The sequence below is a fragment of the Aspergillus neoniger genome (assembly GCF_003184625.1).
Source record: "Aspergillus neoniger CBS 115656 unplaced genomic scaffold BO87scaffold_24, whole genome shotgun sequence".
Taxonomy (NCBI): Eukaryota; Fungi; Ascomycota; class Eurotiomycetes; order Eurotiales; family Aspergillaceae; genus Aspergillus; species Aspergillus neoniger.
The window spans coordinates 151,070-170,434 of NW_020291152.1; the positions used below are offsets into that span (position 1 = coordinate 151,070).

General features: G+C 51.4%; 5 protein-coding genes across 5 annotated transcripts in view; 3 read left to right on the plus strand and 2 right to left on the minus strand.

Moving 5' to 3' along the window:
- The window catches only part of BO87DRAFT_417393 (putative GPI anchored protein), a 1,879-nt gene extending 1,124 nt beyond the window's left edge, over positions 1-755 (minus strand). The window contains exons 1-3 of the mRNA XM_025626809.1: positions 357-755; positions 207-289; positions 2-135 (exon numbers count right to left, since the gene is read on the minus strand). Of these exons, the coding sequence (XP_025477826.1) occupies positions 2-135; positions 207-289; positions 357-533 (394 nt within the window). The 5' untranslated portion in view covers positions 534-755. The remainder of the gene's footprint in view (position 1; positions 136-206; positions 290-356) is intronic.
- A 1,321-nt stretch (positions 756-2,076) lies between these two features.
- Positions 2,077-9,654, plus strand: BO87DRAFT_408188 (SHMT-domain-containing protein). Its single transcript, XM_025626132.1, has 10 exons — positions 2,077-2,357; positions 2,465-2,521; positions 2,578-2,671; positions 2,727-2,864; positions 2,917-4,010; positions 4,518-5,786; positions 7,348-7,362; positions 7,419-7,527; positions 7,589-8,165; positions 8,255-9,654. The coding sequence occupies exons 1-10, from the start codon at positions 2,187-2,189 to the stop codon at positions 9,417-9,419; spliced, it is 4,689 nt and encodes a 1,562-aa protein (XP_025477827.1). The 5' UTR covers positions 2,077-2,186; the 3' UTR covers positions 9,420-9,654.
- Positions 9,655-10,295: 641 nt separating this feature from the next.
- BO87DRAFT_388346 (DUF803 domain membrane protein) lies at positions 10,296-12,451 on the plus strand (the record flags this gene model as incomplete). The annotated part of the gene is made up of 2 exons (XM_025624853.1): positions 10,296-11,054; positions 11,132-12,451. 2 exons carry the CDS (start codon positions 10,296-10,298, stop codon positions 12,449-12,451), a joined length of 2,079 nt encoding a protein of 692 aa, XP_025477828.1.
- A 181-nt stretch (positions 12,452-12,632) lies between these two features.
- On the minus strand, positions 12,633-13,726 carry BO87DRAFT_338566 (uncharacterized protein; the record flags this gene model as incomplete). The annotated part of the gene is made up of 2 exons (XM_025620594.1): positions 12,748-13,726; positions 12,633-12,681 (listed from the first exon to the last, which is right to left on the minus strand). Coding segments are annotated over exons 1-2 (990 nt in total), but the record flags the coding sequence as incomplete, so codon positions are not given.
- A 2,269-nt stretch (positions 13,727-15,995) lies between these two features.
- BO87DRAFT_378230 (uncharacterized protein) lies at positions 15,996-16,915 on the plus strand. Its single transcript, XM_025623754.1, has one exon. The coding sequence runs from the start codon at positions 16,408-16,410 to the stop codon at positions 16,609-16,611; it is 204 nt and encodes a 67-aa protein (XP_025477830.1). The 5' UTR covers positions 15,996-16,407; the 3' UTR covers positions 16,612-16,915.
- The last annotated feature ends 2,450 nt before the right edge of the window (positions 16,916-19,365 follow it).

The following is a 19,365-nucleotide window of genomic DNA, read 5'->3' on the forward strand; positions in this document are numbered from 1 at the left end:
CCAGTGGCGGCACCGCTAGGAGAGGCACCAGAGCCGGAGCCAGAGCCAGAGCCAGGAGCCTCACTGGGGGAGGCACCGGTACCGACAGCAGCGGCACCTTCGGGGGTGGAGGTGGCAGGGACGGCAGTAGCGGAGCTGTTGATATCAAATCAGTCAGTTTGAGGTTATTCGGATAGTGATCTTCACGGATGGAGCCGAGAACATACCACTTGTCACAGTGGGTCACAGTCGAGGTAACCAGGGGAGTGGAGTAGGTGTAGGGGGTGCCGGAGATGGTGACGGTGGTAGGCTATATCAAATGGAGTCAGTTGACGCTGATTGAGGCGGAAAATTCAGGGAGAGTGAAAAAGTCGTACCTGAGCAGCAGCCGGGGTAGTCTGGGCACCCGAGCCAGAACCGGCACCAGGACCAGTGGCCAGAGAAGTGGCCTTAGGGCAAACGGTGGTGTACTCGGTGACATAGACGGTCTTGTACTCGGTAGCAATGGCACCGGCAGCCAGGGAGGCAACGACAGCAGCGGAAGCGACACGCATTTTGATGGATGTGGGTGGAATTGAAGGTGCTTTGTTTGAATTTTTGTGTAGAGATTGGATATATAGATGACGTCGAAGGACTGACAGAGAGATAGGATCTCTTTTCTCGTTTGTAAAGACTGTAGTCTTGGGAGGGATTGACTGTGTTCGTGAAAAAGAATGTACTCGGTTGAAGAACCGGAAGAGCTGAAACAGCGAGTGAGTGGAGGGAAGAAAAGAGTGAACGAGAGAGAGAAAGAGAGAGAGAGAGAAAAGGAGGCGAACCAGCGGGCCGATCCCGATATTAATATAAATAACATTACAGAGTAAAAGGAAGGAGCGAAGAGGGGGCAGCCACCATCGCTCCTTCCAGTCTAGTGCTGTCCGTCCACAGTCGGGCCATTACCAACAATACACATACAGTGAATTAGTGCCTTCTATTATTTCTCCTATCTTCTACCCTTTCTCCGGGGTATTCTTTCCCCCTAGTGACCATACCGTTACCACCTGGAAGTTCCCCACGTTCAATTTCGGGCTGCAGGAACCCAGCGGGCACCTGGCAATGGTGAAACATCCCCAATTAATGAGTGCTTCACTGCCTTTCTCTCAGGGTCTGGATGCTGTTGGTATCATAATTCGATCTGTTAGTTTTGCTTGGGTCTGTCTTGTTCTGTATTTCCCCCTTCACCGTCTTTCTTTTTGTGGCTACCATCTGTCTTTGGGTCGGGAACCGGGTGTTGTTCACTAAGGTTTAATGACTCCTGAGAATCATTGCCCCCTTCAGTCATAGGTCCATATCCGGTTTCTATTCATAAGTCGCCAAATCTCAGGATCATCCTGCTCGACAGTGCTAGAGTTTGCAGCTGAAGGTCAATGTGGGAGCCTCGCTACGAGGAAATGGGATACTTAGTAGAACGGAGTATAGTTTTAGTGGATAAACAGTTCTAGATCGTGATCATCGATGTTTTTCTTGACAACTTGCATTCATTAGTTTGGAAGTAGTCCCTGACTATCACATAAACTATACACGGTCTATCAAAACCACTATAGATATCATAAGAAAAAAACACTTCATCCCATGTCCCAACCATCTCTTATCACCTATCAGCCATGTAGCTGTGGATCATATCATTTCAGAAGACACACACACACACGATTCCAATCGGATGGTTCAAATTGTCCCTAATGGATGGTGAGAGCGGGGACATGTCAGCATCGCCCGGGTTAGCCTGATCGAGACCAGACCATCCACGAGAACTGCCAAGCGTAAACGCCCTTCTTCATCTTGGATTTAGTTGTGTGATGAAGAAAGGAAAAAGAAAAGAAGAAGAAGAGAAGAGGGAGAAAAACACACAAACAAAATGAAAGGAGGGAAGCGAGGATTCCCGCAAGCGAGCTCGGAACCGGATTATCTACTCCTCCCTGACGCACGGACCCCTCGGAGATGCTAAACCCGATTGGGGCTAGAGTCAGGTGCTTCCCGCGGGCAACTGGCGGCCAGTCGGGCAAGCTCGTTATCAGCGCCGGGGAGCTGATACCATCACCGCGCATTCCTTGCGTCTTCGTCCGCTGGGTCCCTCGTTCCCTCCTCTTCTTTTCTTCTTTTATCTTCTCCATTGCCTCCTCTTCCCCCATTCTTAATCTGATCCCGTTGTACATCACACATTCTGCATCATGTTGAGTCGCTGTGGACGTCAGGCCTTGCGCCTGATCCCGCGCACGGCAAGCTCCGCTATTCGGTCGACTGCCATCCCTCTCCAGCTTCGTCCTGCGACGGTTGCTCCTTTGCGCCTGCCGGGACAAGGCCGCAGCGTGTCCTCTTCGACTCGTGAAGGACAGCAGACTGTATGTGTTTCCTCATCGTGCGGATTTCGCGCAATGCAGCAGCTTCCGGGTTGCCTGATGTCATTCCATATCTTTATCGTACCATACCCGCTAACTACCGTCTCCAGCTGCTCTCCGCACCCCTCGAGGAGTCCGACCCCGCCATCTATGACATTCTCCAGAAGGTAGAACTGGCCAATTCTTCAAGTGCAATTGGTATATCCACTCACCCCAGGAATAGGAGAAAAAACGTCAGCAACATTTCATCAACCTCATCCCCTCCGAGAACTTCACATCACAAGCTGTCCTCGATGCGCTGGGCAGTGTCATGCAAAGTCAGTCAAATACATCATTCGATCCTGGGAGCAGCAAAAGCTGACGTGGCAACAGATAAATACTCGGAGGGATACCCCGGCGCCAGATACTATGGTGGAAACGAACACATTGACGCCTCTGAACGGCTATGCCAGCAGCGTGCGCTCGAGACCTTTGGCCTTAACCCCGAAGAATGGGGTGTGAACGTGCAACGTGAGATTTCTATAGTGACATTGGCATGCGACAACTATACTGACCAGCACAGCGCTGTCTGGCTCGCCCGCTAACCTTTACGCCATTTCCGCCATCCTCAACACCCACGACCGCTTGATGGGCCTGGACCTGCCCCATGGCGGTCACTTGTCCCACGGCTACCAGACCCCCACCAAGAAGATTTCGTTCATCTCGAAGTACTTCGAAACGCTGCCCTACCGGCTAGATGAGTCTACCGGTCTCATTGACTACGACGCCCTGGAGAAGCAGGCGCTTCTCTACCGCCCCAAGCTCATCATCGCCGGTACCTCGGCCTACAGCCGCTTGATTGACTACCCTCGCATGCGCCAGATCGCAGACGCCGCCGGCGCATACTTGCTGAGCGACATGGCCCACATCTCCGGTCTCGTGGCCGCGGACGTCCTCCCGTCGCCCTTCGCCCACTCAGATGTGGTGACTACCACGACCCACAAATCGCTGCGGGGTCCCCGCGGCGCGATGATCTTCTTCCGCAAGGGTGTCCGCCGGACGGACAAGAAGGGCAACCCGGAGAGGTATGACCTGGAGGGCCCGATCAACGCGTCCGTGTTCCCAGGTCACCAGGGTGGCCCCCACAACCACACTATCACCGCCTTGGCTGTGGCGCTGAAGCAGGCGCAGTCGCCTGAGTTCAAGACCTACCAGCAGACGGTGTTGGCCAATGCGAAGGCCCTGGCAGACCGTCTTGGCAGCCCGCTTAGCAACGGAGGCCTGGGATACAACATCGTCTCTGGCGGCACCGACAACCACCTGGTGTTGGTGGACCTGAAGAACCGCGGGGTGGACGGCGCGCGCGTCGAGCGGGTGCTGGAGCTGTGCGGTGTGGCCAGCAACAAGAACACGGTGCCGGGTGACAAGTCGGCTCTGAAGCCCGGTGGTCTACGTCTGGGCACGCCGGCCATGACGACGCGAGGCTTCCAGCCGGAGGACTTCCGCCGCGTCGCAGACATTGTGGACCGGGCGGTGATCATCACACAGAAACTGGACAAGGCAGCCAAGGAGAGCGCGGCGGCAAAGGGTGTGAAGAACCCGAACACCGTCAAGGCTTTCTTGGAATATGTGCGCGAGGGCGAGGAGATTCCGGAGATTGTGCTCCTGCGGCAGGAGGTGGAGGACTGGGCGGGAACATTTAGTCTGCCTTGGGCTAAGGATGAGTAGGAGAAGTGGGGGAAATGATCATGGTTATGTTTAATTTACGAATGCATGTCTGTACAGTGAAATTAAAATGTTCAACACATCATAACAGGGATCTTTTACTAAGTAGGAGGAGTAATGGAATTCGGAGAGAGTCGGGGAAGAAGGGAAACCCGTGCGGAGACAAAGGCAAGACGGAGAAGGGAGAGACCCGCCGATAAGAAAAAAGCGCCGATAGGACAAGCGAGTTGGAGTCATTTTCCCCTCCGAGTCTGGATTCCCCGGCTTATCTCCGCATGGAGCTAGCTTGCGTTGGCTAATAATTCCCGCGGAATGCATCACTCAGTCAGTCATCCTGACCCTGCATCCCTGCATCCCTTCTTTCTTTAGTTCTTTCTTTCTGTCTGTCTTTCTTCTGGATTCACTCATATTCACATATACAATATACATCAACTATAATACTACATACTCCTAACACAGAATCACTATGCACATCAGTCAAGTACATCATTCCCCACATTCATATATTCTTCCATCCATGCCCGTATCCCAATATCAAAACCAGTAATACTAACGATAATAAACCAAAAGCTCTACACGTACCCCATCAAATCCCTTCAAGGCGTCCCCATCTCCAGCGCAACCTTCACTCGAACCGGCTTCCCCTATGACCGCCATTATATGCTCCTCAAAGTCCTTCCCAATGGCGAATACAAGAATATGCATGTGCCTCATTTCCCGGAAATGTCGCTATTCTACACCGATATCATTCACAGTGATGATGGCAAGAAAGCAACAGGGTCTGGGTCCAGCAGGATAGTGGTTACATATCGTCCTCCTCCCGCTGCTGATCAATCCCAGTCCCAGCGGAAGTTGGAGGTACCGCTGATAACCGATACGGCGGGGTTGAAGGAAGTAAAAGTCGTCATGCACCAGAGTCCGACAAAGGGCTATATCATGGGAGAGGAGTATAACGGGTGGTTTAGTGGGTGTTTTGGATATCGGGTGGTGCTTGTCTATTTGGGCGGTAATTATAGAGGTGTTTTAGGAACTTTTGCGCCGGAGAAGAGTGCGGCGCATAGAGGCATACAGGGGTGGTGGTGGAGGGACGGGGCGCTAGGTCTAGGAACAGGGCTGGTGGGTGTGATGATTTTGTTGTCTTGGGTAGGTATGAGTATGGGATTACTGGGGGGTATAGGAGCAACAGGGGCAGCAGGAGCTGTTGTTTGGTATGGAGCTGGACGCCAGAATAAAAAGGAAGAGCAGATTACTTTTGCTGATACGGCGCCGTATCTGATTGTGTCGCGCACTTCAGTCGAGGATGTCTCGGCACGGTTAGCTGGTGATGAGGAAATGGACGTTACCAAGGCCCGGCCGAACATTGTCATATCTGGTGCAGAGACGGCCTTTGAGGAGGACTTTTGGGCTGAAGTACAGATTGGAGAGTCTGGTTCGGCAAAGCTATTGCTCACGGCCAATTGTATACGGTGTCAGAGTCTTAATGTTGACTATACGACGGGGAAGATGGGTACCGGCGAGTCAGGGACTGTGCTAAAGAAGTTGATGAAGGATCGCCGAGTCGATAAGGGCGCCAAGTTCAGTCCGGTGTTTGGTCGATATGGGTTTTTGGATGGAGGGTCGGATGGCCGGACGGTGCGGGTTGGAGATGCGGTGGTTGTAGCAAGAAGGGTTAAGGAACGGACGGTTTATGGTGAGTGTGCTACTGTTCTACCTTCTGAGAGTTCTTGTGTGACTGACAAGTACAGATTGGCCGGGATTGACCAACTGATGGACATTAAAGAGGGTAGATATATAGTAGATGTAGGATAGTAGTACTATGGATACTTCTAAGCAATAGAATCTGATTGGCGATGACGTATCGACTACTAGACCATTTACTCCTCACCACTTCTGCTTCTCCCCTCATCAACCTCAACGTCAACCACCACCTCCCCTACAGTCTGTCTCATTCAGTAACACCACCATGTCTGAATTCCCTCCGTCAAGTCTCCGCCCCCTTATCGAAGAAGTCTTCGACCTCCTCCGCACCCGCAAAGAGACCATTTCCGTCGCTGAAACCGTACCCCTCCCTCTGCTTACCCCACCGTGGTCCCTCCACAACTGACCAAGGCTATCAATTATATAGGCGGCTGGAGGCCTTATTTCTGCCTGTCTCCTCTCAGCCCCAGGCGCATCCAGCATCTACAAAGGCGGGCTTACGGTACTCATCTTTCACTATACACATCATCTCCCAATGGCTAACAGGCCTAGGTATACACCCTCGACTCCCGCATTACCTACACCGGCTGGACCCCTCAGCATCTAGAGAACTACAGTGGCCCGACCCCAGAAATAGTGGCGGGGATCGCGGAAAATGTGCGCGGCACACTGAAATCTACATATACCGTTTGTGAGAGTGGCACGGCAGGACCGACAGGTGGGACGAGCAGGAATCGGACCCCGTGAGTGAACCGATCTCTACAATTATCTTCCAATATATCGGATAAAGGGCCGTCGTATAGAATGATGCAAAGTGTGCTGATACGTAGTTATGCAGTGGATATGTGGCGCTCGCAGTATCGACGCCGTCTGGAACGGTGACAAGGGAGGTGGAGACAGGAACCGCGGAAAGAGAAAAGAACATGGTGCTTTTTGCCGGGGAGGGATTGAAGTTGGTGAGGGATTTACTTGTTGGTGAGGTTAAGCCTACCACTCCAGCACTGTAGAAGAGTGGGAGGAAGTCAACTTTGGGTTGGGAATGTGAGTTTATTGATCCATGGATGTACTGAGACTGGATGGTGCTGTGCTTCTATTTCGGGCTGTGTAGAGCTGGTTACCTATTCCAGTACTAAGTTGATATGGCGAGGATTGATGCATTGCATTGTCGGTGTGTTACAACTAGTAGCACCAACAAATTACGGTGTGATAGAACAAACAACTCAAAGAAAGTGAGGGTATCTGCAGTCTTTGTCATGATATCATGCAAGAAGAGAAAACAGTGGTGCCTGAAAGGGTAATTCGGCATCGGTAAAATGCCGAATTGAATACGAACTTACGGCCCAAACGGGAAACCGGCACCGCCCTGGTGGGAACACCGCCACAGCTTGTTCCACTTGCAGCCAATGAACATGCACTATTACTGCCCTACGCGGGCTTCCTTATGTCATCGTGGGCCCGACCGTGGCGCAGCGCTCACCTGCATTTCCCGCAGTTTCTCTCTTCATCCGGCAAAGGCCAAAAGATCTTCTTGCCTTCGTGCTACCACTACTTACTACTCTGTCGGGCGCTTCTTCTCCCACACCATCTCAAGTATCTTCACATCCCGGTCATATCATCCTCGATAGCACCTCTTCACAACACCTCGCCTTTATCATCTATCAGCCCATCGATCCATCCTCATCCGTTTCGCACGGCGGGGTCATGGATTACTCCGTCAACCTCCGCCGCAAGGATACCACCAAGGGTCCGCCTTTGCGGATCCTGTCGCTTGGTAAGTATCTGTTCTAGATGCTCATAAAGAAGCCCCCACTAACCTAACACGTGAATGGCAGATGGCGGCGGCGTCCGTGGTTACTCCATGCTTATCATCCTCCAAGAACTCATGTACCGCGTCTACGTTGAATGCGAAGGCAAAGCTCCTCGTCGCGATGAAATCCCCAAACCCTGTGACCACTTCGACCTCATCGTTGGCACCGGAACCGGCGGCCTAATCGCCCTCATGCTGGGCCGGCTACGCCTGGATCTCGAGACCTGCAAAGATGTCTATGTCCGCATGACCCGCCGCGTGTTCGAAACCGACAAGACGTTCGCCGGCATCCCGTTCCATAAGACACTGTTCAAGGCTTCCAAGCTGGAAGAAGCCATCCGCGAATGCGTCCGCGAGCATACCGTCTTCGAAGCGGAGGGGAACGATTTGAGCCCGTCGGCGCGCAACTCGCTGGCCAGTGCCCCTTTTAGTCCCAACTCCATGTCGGTGCCCCAGCGCTCGGGCAGTCGGGCTAGCTTCAGTACGACTGGCTCTCATTCGTCGGGTCATGCTAGTCAGCGCAATTCGACATTTGTGAACGGTTTGCGCTGGGGGAATCCGGATGCGCTGTTGTATGATAACCGGGAGTATCGGACGAAAACGTATGTTTATTCTTTTCATTGCTGTCTTGCCGTCTTAAACTTTTTATTGCTTGCCTCTTTTTCTTTGTGACTATGTGCTGACTGATTAGTGCTGTGACTGCACTCTACAAAGGTACCACGTCCCGCAACGGCTCTACCGTCCTCCTCCGGTCCTACGATTCGCGAAAGGAACCCCCGCCCGAGTTCAACTGCACCGTCTGGCAGGCTGGTCGTGCCACTTCGGCTACCGGGCTAGCCTTCAAGCCCATTCAGATTGGACAGCACGTCTTCATCGACGAAGGTGCCGGTACCTACAACCCCTCGCCGCAGGCGCTGGATGAAGCGGTTATGAATGAGTGGCCCGGTCGCGAAATCGGTGTGTTTGTCAGCGTGGGAACTGGCAAGCGCCCACCAGGCACCAACAATCGGCAACACGAGTGGTGGGAGGACTTCTTTGGGGATGCCCTGGGCACATTCGCGGAAGCCCGTCGACGCCTGATCGCCAAGATCGAAGGTTGCGAGGATATTCATTTGGCGATGCTGCGCGACCATCTAGCTAAGCGCAATGTGAGCAAGGACAACTACTACCGGCTGAACGTCGAGGTGGGCGTGGGCGAATTTGGCATGAATGAATGGAACCGGCTGGCAGACATCAGCACCAACACGCGGCGTTACCTGACGCGACCGGAGGTGAAGCACCAGATCCTGGATGCGGGTGTCAAGTTCGCCAAAATTGAGCGCCAACACCGCCGGCTGGCTGACCATGCGGCGGCGGGTCAGGTCGATGATGGGACCTCGTCTATCATGCACAGTCCAGTGCTGTCGGTGCCGCCGCCATCGCACCCGATGGCCGTGGAGCTACCAGCTGAGCTGCCGGGTGACTTTGTGCCTTATATCACAACAGAGGACTCGCTGCCGGCGCACCCCACGCCACAGGATACTGTTCTACCATCACCAGGGCGGACATCAGGCGACCTGGCCAGTCCGGGGGCTGGCGAGGTCAGTCGGCCTAGCTCGCGGACGCACGGGTCCTCTCGACCCAGCACCGGGCATGGCCACGATGGGATGCCTCCGCCGGTGCCTCCCAAGACACCGATTCCTTATCCTTCTGGGTATCCCAGTGAACTGGGAGGTATTCCGATGCCGATGCCGACAACGACCAGCCCGGGACACAGTCACAGTGGAAGTTTGAGTGGGAAACTTCGACCGCCGTATCCAGTGGACGAGCCACCGGTGGTAAACAAGCAGCGGAAGCCGAGTTACCATGTGCGGTGATGATACCAATACCTTCCTGTATCTATTTTATGCTTTTTTTTCTTTTTTTGATTTCTGATGATGAGTCTACTTCTATGGTGTATGAGGGAGGCGTCTGCGAGAATCCTGCGAGGAAAGCGGGCGATTTCCGGTTATGATCTGATGGATACCCTAATGACCCGTTAATGAATGAATATTCTTGTTGAGAAGGCTGGATAGTGTGCGTAGATAGAAATGGTGTAAAATGTTCTAGAAGGATAGGCAAATTAAAACGAGAAGAAGCATTGCGACGAACCGTGGATCGGGATGTGCTGCGCCGCCCAACTGGCGCCGGATCAACCAACGATTGACTTCAGTTTCCCAGCCTCGCTTTTCTCTGCAACAAACAAACAGTTCATCTTACGCAAGCCATTCTTCTTTCCCCCCCTGCTGTCTTGCTTTTCTGTACTTTCTCTTCCCCTTGTTTTCTACTAAGATTAGTTTACATACCTTCCCCTCACACCCTCGCAGCATCAGATCTCGATCAGTATCGATCTGGTACATTCCGATCCCACGGACCTGTCGATCGCACGCCTTTTTTGCATTCCTCGATCCGCTGTCAGTCTGACCTCGTGGAATAGCAGTCCAATCCAATCAATCAACAGTCTATCTATTTCGCCCCTGCAGCGCCTCAACCATTCATCCATGGCTGTCTAGCGCCAGGCCCCGACTAATTATATCTCACTCTCGCTTATCGCTCCTCCCCCCTATTATCCTTCGCGCCCGATCTCACATACGATACCTTCTTCCTCTCTCTCACCCTGTCAGCACGGCATCGACACGAGAGAGTTGAGAGTGTGAGTGAGTAAGATTCAAGACACTGCAGGCAGTGTCCCCGATGCAGCCGAGCTACTCATCATGGACTCCGATAATCCACTACATCCTGTGAACCTCCTCGCCGCCCGCGCCGACAGTTCCTCCCGTCCAGCCTCCTACAAAGCCATCGGTATCTCTCTCGCCATTGCCTCGGGCTTCTTCATCGGTGTCTCCTTCGTACTCAAGAAGAAAGGTCTCCTCCGCGCCAACGTCAAGTACAATGAAGAAGCCGGCGAAGGGTACGGATACCTGAAGAACCTCTTCTGGTGGGGCGGGATGACCCTGATGATCATCGGGGAGCTGTGCAACTTTGTTGCCTATGCTTTTGTCGACGCTATCCTCGTGACGCCGTTGGGCGCACTGACGGTCGTCGTGACCACCATTTTGTCGGCGATCTTCCTGAAGGAGAGGCTGAGTTTTGTTGGGAAAGTGGGCTGCTTTTGCTGCATTTTGGGCAGTGTGGTTATTGCGTTGAATGCGCCGGAGCAGTCGTCGGTGAGTGATATTCAGGAAATGAAGAGCTATGTCATTGCTCCGGGATTTTTGTCCTATGCTGGAGTGATTATCGTGGGGTGTATTGTCACAGCGGTTTGGTTGGGGCCTAAATATGGCAAGAAGAGCATGTTTGTGTATATCAGCATTTGCTCATTGATTGGAGGGTTGAGTGTCGTGGCAACGCAGGGTCTGGGGTCTGCTATCCTGGCTCAGATTAATGGCGAGGCGCAGTTTAACCAGTGGTTTATGTATGTCTTGCTGGTGTTTGTTATTGCGACGCTGTTGACTGAGATTATCTATCTCAATGTGCGTTCCGCCCCCCCTACCCTTCTTGTTTTTGATTCCCGAGTTCTATTTGGGTCGGTCATACTAATGCCTAGCAGAAAGCCCTCAACATCTTCAACGCTGCGCTGGTCACTCCCACCTACTATGTCTTCTTCACCAGTTCCACCATTGTCACCTCCGCCGTGCTGTTCCGCGGCTTCAAGGGATCCGTCTCCTCCATCGTCACGGTCATTCTAGGCTTTTTGCAGATCTGCGCTGGTGTCGTGCTACTGCAGCTGTCCAAGTCCGCCAAAGACGTTCCCGATGCCGCTGTCTTCAAGGGAGATCTCGACCAGGTGCGCGAGGTCGCCACGCAAGAAGAGCCTGAATTCGAGCCCAAGGCCGACTCCATTCGCGCCACCGCCGCCATCATTCGTCGCCTCTCTACCCCACGTCGCCAGATGGAAGCCGAGGAAGCCCGGCGCTACTTCCACGACCGCGCGGAGGACATGAAGCCCCCAGCGGAGAATGAGGTGATCGAATGGGACGGGTTGCGCCGGCGCAAGACCGTCCTCGGCGAAGGTCCAACCACCCTGGGACGCACGCGAACCCTTCGCAACCCCTCGGTCAAGTATCCCGTTCCGCCACTGGGCATGTCGCACGTACCGGAAGAGCGACCAGACGAGCCGGAGCGACCCAACACGAAGCAGAGCAGTCATTCCTTCCTCGACGACCTGCGATCTCGCGCCTCGAGCCTCTTCCATCCCGCCTGGCAGCCCATTCAAGATGAGCATGCCACGCCGGACCCTGTTACCTTAACAGCTCTGTCTGCCCACAAGCCGCATCCCGATACCCGCTACCCGCAGTCCATTGCAGACGACTCGCGTAGCCACACGCCATGGGGAGAAGAGCGCGGGGCCCCCTCCCCGCCACCCCACGGCGGCGCTCGACGCCAATTCTCATTCAACACCATGCTCCACCGCATGAAAACAGGCCATGAAGCAACTGCATCGCGAAGCAGCATTCCTCCCCGACCGCCTCGTCACCGGGCGCAGTCCGTCACCGAAGAAGAACGCCTCGGCCTCGTGCGCGGCGACTCCCGCGGCGAGACAGGACCGGACGATGATGTGGACGAGAAGCTGGGCCGATTCGACTCACACGATAGTACATTCGACGATGGACCCGGCCGATTGCCTTCCGGATTAATGCATTCGCCGGAGCTATACCCAGCCCGACTGCGCGTCAACCCACTTCCACCACTCCCGGACGAAGAGCCGCTCGAAGATCCGTATGCGCCGGTGGATATGGGCCGGCGCGGATCGCATAGTAGCGCGGGGACGCTGTCGTCGAGCGGACGGAGTATGGGCTGGCGCAGACATGGATCGGCGAGTAGTGGAGGCAGTGTGCAACTGCCAGGGAGACGAGGAGCATTCATCTAACGATATTGATTGGACATATGTTGGGATGTATGATATGAGATACGAAGATATGATATGAACAGGATGATATTAATGTATATAGTATGATAGATAGATAATGTTATGAAAGTGATGAAATGGTATTTGACGTAGACGACGTAAATGCAAGCACACTCCTTTGGTTCGTTCTCAACAGAACAGCATATTTCGCCTCGGAGAGACGTTTCCCTGCTGCAATACTATCCATAGCCCTACAATATTTAGCACATCCCATTCAACGACCCTATTATTAAGTAAGAGGGGAAAGGAGGACATACCACTGAACCCTCACCAACTTGACCCCCTTCCACCCACCCCTCTGTATCTCCTTTTGTAACTTTCCAGCTGCTAACCCACCCCCTGCCCCTGCTGCCTTTATTCCTGATTTTATTGAAGAAGAAGAAGAAGAAGGAGTATTAGGTTCCCCCAGAATAACATGCGTTACTCCACGATGCATATGAAGCGAGAGATTTGCACCGTGCGAGATGAGAAGATGTTTGAGTTTGTGGTCTGAGACGGTGGGTGTTGTTTGGCCGTTTATGTGGATGGTTAGGGAGGAGAAGATGGTAGATGTAGATGTAGATGTAGATGTAGATGCGTTATTTTCTCTCCTTGATATTGATTCTGTGTCTGTGTTTGTGTCTGTTATTTTATTCCCATTATCGTCTTGATGATCAATTCTTATCCTCTTCTTCTGTTCATGATTATTCAATGACGTAGCATCTCTCTTCAATGATGATGATATCTCACATCCCTTCTTAGACATCATAGATATAGTATATTGTGATGGAGGAGTTGATTTCGGTTTCGACACTCCAAACATACTCCGTATATCCCCCTGCTGCTTCTGCTTCTGCAATTCTGCAGGTATCTGGGTCACAACCCACTCCCCTTTACTCTTCCCATCACTGTCATATGTACAATCGCCCCTGCCCGCCCCAAACTGTCTCGTGAGTTTCTCTCGTCGAGTCTCGCGCCATGAGGTGATTCCGCGGGAGGATCCAGGGTCGGCGATTTGGTGGCCTGTTGAGGAGGAGTTCCAGGTGTCGAAGGTGAGGTGGTTTGTTGGGAGGGTGGGAGGTTTGGAGGGAGGTGGAGGTGGCATTGCAGAGTAGTAGTATCTTCTGTGGAGATTGAGTTGTGAGGGAAGTGTGAAGTTATTGTTGGTATGTGTTTTGTTTGGTGGTTGGAGGGGATACCAGAGTTTCTTATCGGTCATGTGATGTTGGTTATCGGGGAGGGTGGGTTTATCTTGTCGGTGGATGTGATGGATGAAGGTCGTTGGGGGTGTTGGTGAGTATTTGATGTGGTGTTATTTTAATGAGTATATATGAACTATTTGGGAGAAGTGGATATTGGTTAAAGGTAGTAGTTAATGGGGGTTTATGGTAATGGTGGTAGTGTAGATTGTTATCACTATCGCTGCAGTGATGTAGTATACGCTAAGTCCATACTTACATTATATATATAACCACTGTGGGAGAGCACTATTCTACAACAACAACAATACTAGTAACTACTTCTAACAGCAGAAATATATTATAGATAGTATCACTACCAGCAATAACAGCAAAGCGACTACACCACTACAAGAATTAAGTTAATTTACCTCACCTTGCCTTGCCTGACATAGCATGATCCATCCGTGGTATGGTAGTAATTCCATATGCTTCAATTGCACACAATACTTGAATCTACTTAATCTACCACACTTCAGTGTACATAAATCCTACATAAGCACATACTTTACATACAGTAGTTATACTATGCATACACTACATTACACTCTACATAAGTAGGCCATTCATACCATTATCATTGAATATAACCAGAAAAGGATAGAATAATTGCAACAAAGTCCCTCGCACAATATCGTCAAAGCTAGTAGATCATAGATCATAGATCATACCACTCACTCACATTCCAACCTCCTTTTTTTTTCCCCACCTCCCTCCGCGGAAAGACGGTGAAGAAAACGAGAGAAAAGATAGATGAGCTCATCGTGGCTGGCTGGCTGGCTGGCTGGCTGGCTGACGACTATGCCAACCAAGGATAATAATATTACACAAAAAGTGGGAAAAAGTAAGTTGGGATGATGCATCCTGCACGGGTTTGTGTAGCCTTGTTCTAGCCCTCTGTGTTGCCCAGAATTCTTTTTCCAAGTATGTAGGATCATGTATGAGTATATGTATGCATGTATATGTGGATATATGCAAGTAGTAATAGGGAATACTGAATTAAGGAAGAGGGAGGGGGAGAGGATTAAACTCAAAAGCTATAAGAAGAAATAAAAGAAACGGTAAAGAGTGTGAGTGAGTGAGTGATTGAGTGGCTAATGGAATGAATCAAGGGATAAACGTTAACCAACATAATGACTGACTCGATAAAAGAGATTTTCCCTTTTTTTTTTTAAAAAAAAAGGGATTGTACTCAAGTAATAAACTATCGTACATATCATCTGTCAGCTGATGTAGGGTCACCGTCATCATCGTCATCGATTTTCAGTTCAATGTTATGTATGTATCTCTATCTGTATTTTCTGAATCCATATATGTATGTACGTTGTTGCTGCTGCACTCTGCATTACTATATTAGGAAACCTTTCATGAACCTACTTACTAGTTAAGTTCAAACCCTACTTTACTTTGATGGTGGTTGGGGTTACTATCTATTACTCACTCGTGCAACGATCGACAGACTCATCATCCTTTATGTACATACGTTATATCATCTGTATATCTATTCCTACTTAATGTATCCTATCACTAGTACCCATAGGCAGATATAACTGGCAAATGATTCTATATGTAAGTCGGTATGTATGCATCACGGGTTGTTGCAGCTGAAACCAAACAACGCCATTCCAACGCAAGGATAGTCTAAGTAGTGGTACTTTCATTACTAGTTAGTAGTTAGCGGTCTGTCTGTCTGTCTGTCTGCCTACCTGCCTGGTCTGCCGTGTGTGGGAGAGTATGAGTTCAATTCCCGTTTCTGCCATCATCACGTTCATTATTCTTTTTTTGCCAACTCACTTTTTGCCAGATTAATCTGGATGTGCAAAGATACGTGGTCGCCTCCACCGCCAGTCGGTGCGCCCCCCCCCTCTCCCCTCCCCTCCCACGTCTTCCCACCTCCTCACCAACTACTCACCCACTAACCAGCTTCACTACCCAATCATGACCAGCACAACCCCTCAAGTCGAGAATCTCGCCTCAGACAATCGGGCGACGAGGGTCCGTGTCGCTTGGCGCTGATCATCGTGGCCCGTTTGGTCTTCCTTCCTTCCCTCCAATTTCCTTGTGTTGCCGGTTTTACTGTAGTCCATCCATCCATCTCATCGTCCTGCAAAGCCCGGGTTCCCCGATCTGGTAGGTCATCTCCTTATGGAAATGTTCACTGAATGTCCCGTATCAGGAAAGTTGAACAATAATTCATAAAAAGAAGGAAAAAAAATAAGAGTAAAAAGAAAAGGAAACCCCACTATTGCTATACTACGATGATACTCTCTTCTCTTTCCGGTCACTTTTCCTTCTTTAGAAATGGAGACTTCTGAATCGTGACATCAGCCACCAACAAACCGATTCTTCACTGGCCGGTCGCATTATCCCACTGAAACGCCATCCGAATCTTTAAGGTTGCAGCAATCCGTCAGCGTTATCTTGACCGCTAAAGTCCCTGTCTAGGCAGCAGCCCTTTTCAAATTGCTCGTCGTGCAAGAAGGGAGGAATAGATGAAAGTAATCCACCCCCGTGGATGTCCAGAGGGGGAGTGAGTAGGATCGTTCAAAGCTTAGTGCACTGGCTATCCACCTGCGCAGTCGATCGTGCACGGGTAACAACGGAACATGCAATGTAAGGTTAATTACTGCGTGCAGCAGTCCTGACCACTCACGTTGGCCTCTGCCCACTGTCCGTCCCCTCTCGCTACCGTGATATGAGATGCCTCTAAACTCATTCCTGGCCCTTTCTTACAGCACCAATGACGCTCTGGAAAAGGAGAGAAGGATGGGATGGGGAAACCAACTAGCGGTCGTGGCCGCCGTGCTGGAGACAGTGATTTCACGTCGAATTTCCCCTCCGCACGCGCCCGTCCAATCGACTCCGTCCGAGTCTGTCCGGAGGAAAGCGACGGGCTCGGGCTGAATTCGGCTGTGGTTGGCGTGCTGGAGAGACGACCGGGGGTGGTTTGAAGCTGATTTAGTGTGGTTTTTTAGGGTCGTCACTGAACAGTTGAGGGGAACACAGCCAATCGAGGCACGAATTCCCTTTCCCTAGTTGGGAGACCGGTCATCATCGACCAGAGAGGCATGGATAGATTGATGCGTTGAGATCGCTCGTGCTGACGGTTGCACAAGACCCGGGAGTTGGGGGCCATATCACATTCCGGCCGGAGAAGTCGAAATCGATCAGCACGGAATTATTTGCCTTTTTGCCAAATGTGTAATTGTCTTCTAGAATGGCAAATACCCCCTTCCCGTAGATTTATCTCCCTTTGTTCGGGGGGCGTCAAGCTACTCACTAGCCTAGAAATTGTCCTCGACCGGTTATTCCCGTGGCCAACGTTGCACAGCAGGGGGGGGGAGAGAGAGGACGGGGGGCGCAATGTAATCCTCGTCCATTATCCGGAGATTCAGCATCCGCGTGAGCAGCTAGACAACTAGATCCTAAGGAAGAGCAGGGGTCATCAGGGGGGCGCCATGGTTAGTGTTTTTAGATAGTACGGCGTGCTGAGGCAGAGAAGAAAAAAAACTGAAGGGAGTGGAGGAGTCTGCCTTAGTGTCTGTTGACCACCATTCGGAGCAAACTAGCGCCCTGCTAAGGTGCAAGTAGTAAGGCGACAGACCGGCTACCTAACTAACATCTGCGCCATGCCCAGTGCACGCTGCCTCGGTACTACCATCCTGGCGGCTGCAGGTTATCGACTGCTGAAGAATGAAGCAGTTCGCCGGCGCAGTGACTTGGGAAGCGGTCCTTCCTTGGGGCGTGCATGGCAGCTGCAGGTACCGCCGGAAACCTGACAGGTGAGTAGTCGCTAGTAGTCTAGACGGGGTCTCATAGCACCGGAGAGTGGAAATGAGACATTGGGGGGGAAAGAGAGGGGAACAGAGAGAGACGGTTGGTTAGTAGGAAAGTCCAAGGCCGTCCGTCGAGCACCGGACCGATAGCGATCTCAGTCATAAGCGACCCGAGAGGAGGTTATCCACGCATTGGCGGTACAAGAGAAGGCGGGTCCCACAGTCAGGACCGGAGTAATTCCTATCCTGCTTTGGATTTAATTGTCTCTCCCATGATCAATCAATCAATCAATCAATCCATCAAGTAGAGTGGAGGGGGTGGTTCATGGACAAGTCTCGTCCGAGGCTCACACTGCTCCGACGAAACATACACATGATTAAAAATTGGTAGGGAAAATAATGGTACCACGTAATGACGGGGATGTGTCGAATTGTCGATAGATTAATTAAAGGAAAGACAGAGGATGATAGAGAGAGAGAGAGGCAAAAAAAAAAGAGGGGAAGCGAAAGACAAGACGGATCGAGTTGATCTCCGTGCATTTACGCTGTTGAGTCTAGCGTGACCCGGACGGGCCCTTCAACTCGTTGAAATCCTGAGCTCTGCCCTCTCCGCGGTTCACTCCGGCGCCAACTCTAGACCAACTCCTGTGAGGTGGAGATTCCATGACTTGTCATTTGTCAATTGGCATCCTCGGGCCATTTGGGGATTTCCGGCCCAGGGAAAGAGAAGAACATAGCGTGCTGGTTTGAGTACTTTGTAGAGTGGATTAGCAGCAGCAGTAGTAGTAGTAGTAGTAGTCTAGTTAGTGTAGTAGTGTCTCTCAAGTTTAGTCTAGTCCAGTCTGACTGTCCGCGAAATTGGAGAGGAGAAACAACACTAGCCAGGATGCCATGGCACGGAGGTACCTATGGGCGTAGGACTCTGCATGCTCTGCAGCGCCAGGGCTAGCGCCACTGGGTTCCTGCTCCAAGCAAAAGGTTTGCCCAGGATGCCCAGGGCTGCGTTGTAGCAGGATGGCGCTGGTCGGCGATAGCTGCGGTGCAAGTTTGAACGACCTCCCGATTGGATCCATGACCCTGGCCATATTCAACTCAAGGTGAATAACTCCGTCGGGGCCAACCATCTTTGCCGTCTACCCTGCTGTATACTCCGTCAGGATGAGCTACAGCCCCGCAAGATCTGCTGTATGTACGACGGCTGCGGGTGTCGGGCCGTCGGTAGCGGACTTCCAAGAATGACTAGATAGATCCAGCAGTATGGCCTTGTGTCTGGTTTTGAAGGATCACACACACACACAATCTCTCTCTAGGCCCCGTAATGATGTGCACATGGGGTGGATGGGCCGGTCTTAGTTTCCTATCTTCCGGTCAGAAAGAGAGGATACACAGGAAAAACTAAACTAAAAAAAAAAGAAATCAGAAAATAAAATTGAGAAATGGACAGAAAAAGAGGGAAGAAAAGCAAAGCAAAGTGAGCTTGTCAAGAAGAAAAGGATTTCAAAAAATTACCAGGTAAACATAAAAGAGTAAAAGACTGGGTAGATCCTCATCTTAGACTGCACGGCCCTGAGCGATCCCCGGCTGGTAACACACTGAGACTAACTCCGACGGTCATTCAACCTGGTCGATCATTGACCTCCCGGCACAAGCTCGGAGGGACAGTGTTGCTCGTCTTGTCCGTAGTGACGCTGATGTACTTCTTTCAATTTCACCTTGTGTAGTTACTCACTCACGGAAATGTCAACCAGGTGTGGATAACTATCGCACTGACACACCCACCAGATGACTAGTCTGGTTTATTTTTTTTATGGCGCTCAACACAGACCGCCTGGTGCATGGTGCTTGTGAGAGTGTTGAATGCCAGATAGATGTGCATTCGGTC